General features: G+C 40.9%; 1 protein-coding gene across 2 annotated transcripts in view; it reads left to right on the top strand.

Annotated features, from left to right (window-relative positions):
* Ubap2 (ubiquitin associated protein 2) overlaps positions 1 to 10,886 on the top strand; it is a 107,696-nt gene that overhangs the window by 13,725 nt on the left and 83,085 nt on the right. For both annotated transcript variants that reach the window (XM_013026690.1, XM_013026689.1), the window contains exon 2: positions 9,852 to 9,991. In XM_013026690.1, the coding sequence (XP_012882144.1) occupies positions 9,893 to 9,991 (99 nt within the window). In that variant the 5' untranslated portion in view covers positions 9,852 to 9,892. The remainder of the gene's footprint in view (positions 1 to 9,851; positions 9,992 to 10,886) is intronic.

Raw genomic sequence — 10,886 nt, 5'->3', positions numbered from 1 at the left:
GCTCTAGCCTTGAGCTGAAGAGCTGAGGGATAGCGCCCAGGCCCAGAGTTCAGGCCCCACGACCGGACCCCCAAAAAAACAAAAAACTGTAAGTGGTGCTGTGGCTTAGGTGGTAGAACGCTAGCCTTGAGCACAAAGAGGCTCAGCCACGGTGCCCAGGCCCTGAGCTCAAGCCCCACACCTGACAAAAACAAACCCTCATTGGACATTGTATCAGGCTTCTGTAATCCCAACTACTTGTGGAGTCTCAGACTAGAGGATCACATGAACCCAGGAGTTCAAAGGAAGCTTTGAGAACTACTGAAAACAAGACTAAAAACTTGGTACTTTATGTACAAGGATTGAAGTTATAGTTCAGTGATGGAACACATGTTGAATACGTTTATTAGCATGTACAAAGTTCTATACCTAGCACCAAAACCTCAACGAGTAGTGTATAATGTTGAGAGCTGTTTATTCCTAAAAAGACTCCCACTGAATTATATATCCCCAGTGCAGAATTGAAGCTTCGTAAAGTTTTGTCTCTTATGGAAGCATAGTTGTGGGTTAACCACTTTTAGCTTTGTGCCTGCTAGGCAAGTGTTTAAACTATTGCACTATATTCCCAGTCCCATGTAATAGTTTATTAATGTTCAGTGACAAAAAGCATAATGCAGCTATTCCTGGTAGATTACATCCTGGTAGTGATGCAAAAAAGACCATTGGAAGGATAGTTATTGCTGGCACTATTATTTATTGCTGAAGTCAGGACCTTGTATTCTGACCCAGCTCTCCTTTAGTTTTTTTGCTCAAAGCTGGTGTTGTACCACTGGAGCCACACCCACATGAGCCACATCTTCACTTTTGGCTTTTACAAGTTAACCGAAGATAAGAATCTTGGATTTGTTAGCTCACCTGTCTTCAAATTGTGATCCCCAGATCTCAGACTCCTGAGTAACTATCATTACAGGTATGAACCATTGGTACCCAACTAAACTTTACCTTTTTTTTTTGAGACCGGCTCTGTGTTATCCAAGGTGGCCTGGAATTTAGGTTCTTGTCCCACCCTCTTAAGTTCTGGGAGTATAGACTTTTGCCACACCTTTAGCTCAGAGGAGTAAATTTTTTTTTTTTTTCCAGTCCTGGGGCTTGAACTCAGGGCCCGGGCACTGTCTGTGAACTTCTTTTGCTCAAGGATAGTAATCTACTACTTGAGCCACAGTGCTACTTCCAGCTTTTTCTGTTTATGTGGTACTGAGCAATCAAACCCAGGGCTTCATGCATGCTAGGCAAGCACTCTACCAGTAAGCTACATTCCCAGCCCAGGAGTAATCTTTATTTCCCCCAGTCCTGGGGCTTGAATTCAGGGCCTGGGCACTGTCCCTGAGCCTCTCTGTGCTTAAAGCTAGTGCTCTACCACTTGAGCCACAGTGCCACTTCTGGCTTTTTCTGTGTATGTGGTACTGAGGAATTGAACCCAGGGCAAGCACTCTACCACTAGGCCACAAGTAATCTCTTAAGGAAATAACTTTGTATTAATTGAGAAGTGCTTGTTTGATTGTAATCTGAAGTGTGTGTGTTTGTGTGTGTGTGCTGAATACCAAACCAAGGACTTGCACATGTTGGGCAAGCACTGTACCACTGAGTTACCTGTTCAGTCTTTTTATTTATTTATTTTATTTTTTTTGGTCCGGTCGTGGGGCCTGAACTCTGGGCCTGGGCGCTGTCCCTCAGCTCTTCAGCTCAAGGCTAGCGCTCTACCACTTGAGCCACAGCACCACTTCTGGCTTTTTTTCTTTTTGCTTATGTGGTGCTGGGGAATGGAACCCAGGGCCTCATGCATGCAAGGCAAGCACTTTATCACTGAGCCACCTTCCCAGCTCCCCTGTTCAGTCTCAAAACTACATTTTCCTTTAATGTGATAGGCCTTATTAATAAAAACTATATATAGTAAGGCTTCTCCCTTTGCCCCTATCCCCAGGTCTTGGGGCTTGAATTTGGGGCTTGGCCACTGTCTTTGAGCTTTTGCTCAAGGCTACAATTCTACCACTAGAACCATAACAGCATTTCTGACCTCTGCGTAGTTCATTGGATATGAGAGTCTCATGAACTCTCCTGCGTGGGCTGGCTTTGAACCGAGATCCTCAGATCTCAGCCTCCTGAATAGCTAGGATTATAGGCATGAGCCACCAGCACTGAGCTAGTGCAGGTCTTTAAAATTTTTATTTTTAAGAAGAGGTTAGGGCTGGGAACTTGGCTCAGTGGTAGAGTGCTTGCCTCGCATGCATGAAGCCACCGGCGTCCGGCTTAAAGACAAGTTTTAAATACTGGAAGTGTAGCGAAGTGATAAAATACTTGCTCAGTATATGTCAAGCCCTGAGTTAAGTCCTCTAAATCACCAGAAAGAATGGAAAAAAAGGGAGGCAGGATTTAGAGTTGGGAATTCAAGGTAGAAATAGTCATAGAGAATACTTTTCCCTCCTGGATCTTGTTTTTTTTTTTTGGTCCAGTCGTGGGGCTTGAACTCTGGGCCTAGGCGCTGTCCCTCAGCTCTTCAGCTCAGGCCAGTGCTCTACCAGTTGAGCCACAGTGCCACTTCCGGCTCTTTTCTTTTTGCTTATGTGGTGCTGGGGAATTGAACCCAGGGCCTCATGCATGCAAGGCAAGCGCTCTACCACTGAGCCACCTTCCCAGCCCATCATCTCCTCCTGGATCTTAGGTATCCAAATGAGAAATGTGAATGTAGCAAATGAAATTTGATGTTTTGTAATGTTCAAGAGTTCACCAGTGCTCATTTTTTCCATGGACAGGTTATATGCATGGGACAGCTGATAACATTGTCCTTCTACTGTCTGCCAAGTGGGTGTAGAGAAATTCATCCTTGTCCACCAGTTGCTAGAAGCCTGACCCTGCCCTCTACAGCTGTGGAGAATAAAAGTATTAGCTTGGTCAGCTCCTGGCATTCAGGACACTGGCAGTTAAGCTGCATGGAATTAGTCTCATAATTTCGTACTTTGGCATCCTCGTTGCCTTAATTCTCTCCTGGATTGGCCATTATTATCTTCTGCTCACTGCCTGTTCTGCACTTTGCAAACCAATTGAGATTCTTTTAAATTAATTTTCTCTAGAAAAGTTTCAGAATAATGGATCTTTTCTTAGTAGAAATATCAAGAGCACAGATTGGAAATTAAACAAACAAAAGTAGTAAAACTGGTCATAGGAGTTCATGGAGACCCAAAGGTAGTACTGAGAGGTATCTGGAAGATCATAGAACTTAGTAAGATTTTGGCTTATAGCAGTTCTTTCTCATTAGTCATGAGCAATGCAGGTCACACACAGTAGTTCTGTTGCCTTGTAGAAGAGGAGGCTGAGCTGGGGGCTGTTGTCTATCTGTAGCTGAACGCTTTGTAACATAGCACAGTGGTTAAGGGTCCAGTGGTTAGATGGCCTCGATTTGAATCCTTAGCTTCATCTTTTAATTAGCTGTGGGCATGGTACAAGTAGTAGAATGCCTAATTAGCAAGTGTATAACAGAACTCTTAACAACAACAAATATAATATTATGTATTATGTGTTATTATGTACCTAGAATATTATGTACCTAGAGTGTTGAGTGTGTATATATAGATATATCCCATAACATAGTGTATGGTGCATAGTATGTATTTGCCATCATTATAACCATTATTTATTGTTTCTTGGCTAAACTCAAGATCAATTGAAGTATCATTACATAATAGTTTTAGACTTGTATATAAATGTACATCTGTGCCCACCCTAACTAGTTGTACACATAGCCCTTGTAACACTGGCCTCATAATTGAGTGAACAGAATCTATGGGCATTCTTTTTTTTTTTTTTTTGTCCTGTACTGAATTCAGGGCCTGGGCATTGTCCTTGAGTCTCTCTGTGCCCAGTGCTAGTGGTCTACCACTTGAACTACAGCACCACTTCTGACTTTTTCTGTTTATGTGGTACTGAGGAATTCAATGCAGGGCTTCATGCATGCTAGGCAAGCTAAGCCACATTCCTAGCCCACTATGGGCATTCTTAGAGACTTGCTTCTTTATTTTTGCAGGATGGCTTTGAACTGAGGCCCTGCACTTGGCTCAGCTTTCTTGCTCAGCTGGCACTCTAGCCATGCCTCTAGCTTGGTTTTTTTGCTGTTGTTTTTTTTGGGGGGGTCTGGTCATAGGGCCTGAACTCTGGGCTTGGGCACTGTCTCTCAGCTCTTCAGCTTAAGGCTAGCACTCTACCACTTGAGCCACAGCGCCACTTCCAGCTTTTTTCTTTTTTCTTACGTGGTGCTGAGGAATGGAACCCAGGGCCTCATGCATGCAAGGGAAGCGCTCTACCACTGAGCCACCTTCTCAGCCCCTTGCTGGTTATTTTGGAGATGAAGTTTCTTGGATTTTGTTCCATCCAGGTTGGCTTCAAACTATACATGACCCTCTAGATAGATCTCAGCCTCCTGAGAAGTAGCATGACCCAGTGGCATCTGGCTGAGTTTGGCTTCTTGAACATAAATTATACATCCTAAACTGGATATCCGTGGCTCATAATCTTAGCTCTGTAGTCCTAACTACTCATAATCCTAGCTACTCTGGGGGCTGAGACCTGAGGATTGAGGTTTGAATCCAACAAGGACAAATTCTAGTCAAAAGCCAGAAGTGGAAGTGTGGCTCAAGTGTAGAACACCAACCTTGAGCCAAAAAACTAAGCACAAGTGAGATGCTCTTGAGTTCAAGTTGTAGTACTGGCATGTAATGTACATGCATGTGCATGCGCACTTTTTTTTTTTTTTGCCAGTTCTTGAACTCAGGGCCTGGGATCTCTCCCCAAGCCCCTCTCTGCTCAAAGCTAGTGCTCTGCTGCTTGAGCCACACTGCCACTTCCAGCTTTTTCTGTTTATGTGGTTCTGAGGAATGGAACCCAGGGCTTCATGCATGCTAGGCAAGCACTCTACCACTATGCCACATTCCCAACTTCTATCCTATTTTCAGTTGAGCTCTTAGTTCACTTAGTAACTCATGTCTGTTTGAAAAAGGCATTCATTTTGTTATTCCTGTAATATTTACTTGGTTTAGTAGCTGATGCACAAGTGTATCAATGACTGTTGAAATCTTCCTTAGTCTCAAAATGTTATCAACAAGTATTCTGTAACATTTCAAAGTGATCAAATGTGATTGTCAATGTTTTTATTTTAGGATATGATATGATAACTTTTTTTTTTTCCTGTCTGTCATGGGGCTTGAACTCAGGTACTGGGCACTGTCCCTGAGCTTTTTGTGCTCTACCAGTTTGAGCCACAGTGCTACTTCTTGTTTTCTGGTGGTTAATTGGAGTTAAGAATCCTAGACTTTCCTGCCTGGGCTGGCTTTGAAACTACTATCCTCAGCTCTCAGCCTCCTGAATAGCTAGGATTTCAAGTGTGAGCCACTGATGCCTGGCTGATAGCAGTTTTAAATATTTTTATCCCATAGTGTTTTTGTATACCTTAAGGTTAGTGTCAAGCCAGGCGCTGGTGGCTCACGCCTGTAATCCTAGCTATTCGGGAGGCTGAGATCTGAGGATTGCGGTTCAAAGCCAGCCTGGGCAGGAAAGTCCGTGAGACTTTTCTCCAATAAAAACCACTAGAAAACCGGAAGTGGCGCTGTGGCTCAAGTGGTAGAGTGCTCACCTTGAGCTGAAGAGCACAGGGACAGCGCCCAAGCCCAGAGTTCAAGCCCTACGACCGACACCCCTCCCCCCCGCAAAAAAAAAAGTTAGTGTCCTCAGGATAAATCTGTTATATTAGTTTATATATGCTTTAATAATTAAGCATTGGTGACTGTTAACCATTTTCTATTCATTCCAAACAGAATTTTTTTTTCTTTTTCTGAACTGATATCTTTTGAAAACACAGCTGTGGGCTGGGAAGGTGGCTTCGTGGTAGAGTGCTTGCCTAGCACCACATAAACAGAAAAAGCTGGAAGTGGAGCTGTGGCTCAAGTGGTAGAGTGCTAGCCTTGAGCAGAAAGAAGCTCAGGGATAGTGCCTTGGCCCTTGAGTTCAATCCCTAAGACTGGCCAAACAATAACAGCAAAACCCCACAGCTTTTTGAAGTATCTAATTTTCAAAGTAGTCCTTAAAAAAAAAAAAAAGCAGTTTTGGGGGTGTGGCTCAAGTGGTGTTGCTGCCTAGCAAGCCCAAGAAAGGCTGAGTCCAAACTCCAGTATGCCAACCCCTCTCCCACTGGCCAATCCCAACAAACCTCTTTCTAGAAAAAGTATTTGTAGCCCAATCAAGTTAGTTTATTATGCTGTTTTTTTATATTATAAATTATATTGGCTATTTTTTTTACCTTAGATAACTGGAAATTTATATTGTATTTGCTGATTTTCTTTCGTTTTTTTTCTTTTTTTTCTTTTGGAGATAGTGTCTTACTATATATCCCAAGCTGGCCTTGAACTCAAAATCCTCCTGATTCAGTCTCCTGAGTGTTGAGATTACAGGTGTATGCCACTACAATTGGGTGATTTTGTTTTTGTTTTGCCAGTCCTGGGGCTTGAACTCAGGGCCTGGGCTCTGTCCCTGAGCCTCTCTTTGCCTAAGACTAGCACTCTACCACATGAGCCACAGCACCACTTCTGGCTTTTTCTGCTTATGTGGTTCTGAGGAATTGAACCCAGGGCTTCATGCATTCTAGGTAAGCATTCTACCACTAAGTCACATTCCCAGCCCTGATTTTGTTTTAAAGAAGTTAAAAATAGAGGATGGTTCCTTTCTGTAATTCTAGTTATTCAGGAGGTTGAGATCTGAGAGTCTCAGTTTGAAGCCAACCCAGACAGAAAAGTTTGAGGTTTCTATCTCTATTAACCACTAAGAAGCCAGAAGTAGAGCTGTGGCTCAAATGATAGAGTGCCAGCCTTAAGTGAAAAAGCTGAAGGATAACACCTAGGTTCAAGCCACAGTACTGACAAGAAAATGAAGGGAAAAAAATTAAAAATATACCAGCAACTCTTACTTGTGTTAAAATTGGTCACAGCTTTCATTTACTTTGAATAAAGTGAGATACATAAGGCTCTAAATTTTGTTGAATTGTAACCTTGTGTGTCTTGCAGCTAAAGAACCTGAGATATGCATGTTTGTATTTCTGCTAGATTATTTTTAGAATCTCTTGCTCTTGTCTGTTTCTATTCTAAGCAATCTCTTGGAACCTGTTCCCTAGTAATAGAGCTCTTGAGGGTAGAGAAGTAATAGAGAGGATGGAACATAAGAATAATTTGAATTCCTATGATCTGGCAACTGGGTACTTATTGGCAGAAGCAATTCTGTTTTTTACATCTAGTTCTGTTTCTGGAATTTATGCATAGATAACAGTATTAATTGAAGGTGTTGAATCTTACAGTTTAAATCCCATGACTATTATTTTTACAGTGCAGAGTAAAAAACTTAAAGGTTATTGATGGTTACTTTGGTAACTTTGATTCATGATCTTTAGAAGTTCCATATAAAATTCATATGAGAAAATTTTGTTGAGTCATGTCATTAACTTTATGTATTTTCTGTTTTCTGTGTTTTAGTTATATTTTCTTATGTTCTTCTTCTGGAGAGCCTCAGTTTTGTCTATGGAAGGTTTTCTTTTTTTCACTTCTCTGATGAGGTCTCATTGTTGCCAGGGCTGTACTCCAGTACTTTGTATCTGAGACTATAGGCGAATACCATTGTGGCCAGCTCTGAAAATATTTTTGCTGGACATCTTCAGCATCAAGACATTCTTTATGAAGAGCAAGTCAGCTATTCTGAAATTTCAGTCTTAAATGTGGAGAGCCATAATTCCAGAAAACAAGCTAATCTGAATATTTTGACATACTCATCCTGAAGACATAAGACTTCGTTACTCTTGCTTTCATTTTCTTCTTTTCTTTTGGTGCTGTTTCTGAGGCTTGACATCAGAGCCTAGGCACTGTCCCTGAGCTGCTTTTTTGCTCAGGGCTAGCACTCTATCACTTATGCCACAGTTTCACTTCTGGCTTTTTTGGTAGTTTAGCGGAGATGAGTTTCACAGACTTACCTGTTTAGGCTGGTTTTGAACTGTGATCCTCAGTTCTCAGCCTCTTGAGTAGCTAGGATTCAGGCATGAGCCATCTGCACCCATTTCAATAGTCCTTTGAAGTGTTTTTTTCCCCATGGGTGTGCGTGCGTGCGTGCGTGCGTGCGTGTGTGTTTGTGTGTGTGTATGTGTGTGTATACCAGTACTAGGTCTTAAATTGGGGTGTGTGTGTGTGTGTACCAGTACTAGGTCTTAAATTGGGCCCTATGCTTGTCCCTTGGCTTTTTCTAATAATGACTGTTGACTTAGCCCTTTACTTCTAGACTTATGTAGTTAATTGGAGATAAGAATCTCTTGGATTTGTGTGCTTGGCTGAACTGGCCTTGAATCTTAAATCTCAGATCTCAGCCTTCTGAGAAGCTAGGATTATAGGCATAAACCACTGGAGTCCAGCTTCTATGTTATTTATAAGCTACAGGCTTTTCATAGTAATAATATATAATAATACTAATAACTTGTTAATATGTAGCAACACTAAACCTTAATTAAAAATGGAAAAATATGTTATTTTTAAACAACACTTAAGAATAAAGTATGCCATGTACTTAGGCTTCACCAAAAAGCAGCTAATCTGACTTCATTATGGAACTAGGACCTTTATTTATAGCCTAATTAGTCATTATGGACTGTTTTATGCTAAGGAAATATGAACTGTTAATATTTATACTCAGAGAAATAGAGAAAGTCTTATGGTTTTTCCTTACTGATAACTGAACATTATGGCAAAATAATGTTTGGTTGTAATAGGCTATAAAAAATTAAGACTTTTTGGTCAGTAAAAGAATTCCATTGTAGCATCTATTCAACTCAGTGTAAATCTTCAGCTCTGTGCACATGCAAAGATTTATCACTAGATGGCATCCTGTAAGGAGAAATTCTTTGTTACAGTTTATTTTTAAATATTTTCACAAAGCACTGAGGAATAAACAGTTCAAAAGATAAATCGGAACATATAGTTCAGTGAACAGAATTTTTTGATAGCTATAAGCAAACTAATGATTATTTGTTTGAATATTTTAGCACCACTGAACACCAAACAGTTTTTGATTGGGTGCTTAATTTTAAATACTTAATTTAAAAGGTTAAGAACTTTAAAAACAGGGGCTGGGAAGGTGGCTCAGTGGTAGAGTGCTTGCCTTGCATGCATGAGGCCCTGGGTTCGATTCCTCAGCACCACATAAGCAAAAACAAAAAAGCCAGAAGTGGTGCTGTGGCTCAAGTGGTACAGCGCTAGCCTTGAGCTGAAGAGCTGAGGGACAGCGCCCAGGCCCAGAGTTCAGGCCCCATGGGAGAGAGTGAGGGAAGGGGTGACATTGAGAAATGTACTCATTATCCGACTTATATAACTGTCCCCCTCTATATCACCTTTATAATAACAATTTAAAAAAAACCTAATACTAACCTACTAATATGAAAGGGATATTTCTTGAAAATTTTTATTCGAGAGAATATGTGTATGTACGTGCCAGTACTAGGGCTTGAACTCAGGGCTTCATGTTCTTTCTTAGCTATTTAGCTCAAGGCTGGCATTCTACCACTTAAGCCACAGCTCCTCTTCTAGCTTTTTGCAAATTAGTTGGCTATAACAGCCTCATGGATTTTCTTGCCTGAGCTGGCTTTGAACTACAACCCTCAGATCCCAGCCTCCTTAGTTAATAGTATTACAAGTGTGAAACCACCAGTACCTGACACTTTTATGTGGCATCTAGTCCTTAAATTAAGTTTTCTTTTTACCATGATTTGAAGGTTTTGCTTACTCTTGTTTATTTTCTTGCAGATTTTCTACTTTGTACATACATTATTTTGTATATACTATACATGATGACTTCGGTGAGCAATGATCGTTGCCGAGGTGCTCGGGAAAAAACACAGATTTCAGCAACACAGGCAACACAACCACAGAAACAAGTGGTCCAGGTAAGTTTTTGTGGAACTTTTGTTTCTCTTGTTTAGAATGAAAGGAAAAGAACATAAATAATGTTTTCCTTTGCAGGAAACTTCAGGATTTTGAACTTGTGTTTAAAAACTATACAGTTAAATACTAGGAAAGAGGTAATATTGATGATTCAGATACAAATGAATGTTGTTCAATGTAAACTATTTAATTCTGAATTCAAGCTACCTATTATCATCTAGGTCATATCCTTTTGTTCCCAGTTCCCATCCTTTCTGTCCCTTCCTATCTCTTTTCTTTTTCTTTCTTTTGTTTGTTCATTGTTTGTCCATCCATTCATTCGTTCTACTTTCCTTCTTTTTCTTTTTTATTTTTTTCAGTGCTGGGTATTAAATGTGGGCCTCTTGTGTACAGGACAAATGCTATATTACCGAGCTACAACCCTAGCTACTATATTATTTATTATTATTATTATTGGTGATGGTGGTCGTGGGGGCTTGAACTGTGGGCCTGGGCGCTGTCCCTCAGCTCTTCAGCTCAAGGCTAGCACTCTACCACTAAAGCCACAGCGTCACTTTCGGCTTTTTCTGTTTATGTGCTGTTGAGGAATCGAACCCAGGGCCTCATGCATGCGAGGCAAGCACTCTACCACTGAGCAACTTTCCTAGCCAATTATTATTTTAAATGAAGTCAGACATTCAGTAATCTGGTACAAAGTTAACATTCTATAGATTGGCAAGTGCCTTTTCAGAGGCAGTATGTAAGTGAGTAAATAAATAAACCTTACCTGGTTCATCCTAATTTCAGACTGAGGACTTTTCTATATTTTTCAAAGACAAGGTCTCAATATTTACACACACACACACACACACACACACACACACACACACACACACACACACACACACACACACACAC

The sequence above is a fragment of the Dipodomys ordii genome, unplaced genomic scaffold, assembly GCF_000151885.1.
Source record: "Dipodomys ordii isolate 6190 unplaced genomic scaffold, Dord_2.0 Scaffold95, whole genome shotgun sequence".
NCBI classification, from domain to species: domain Eukaryota; kingdom Metazoa; phylum Chordata; class Mammalia; order Rodentia; family Heteromyidae; genus Dipodomys; species Dipodomys ordii.
The sequence above is the reverse complement of the archived record's forward strand: the minus strand, read 5'-3'. Positions and strand labels throughout refer to the sequence as shown.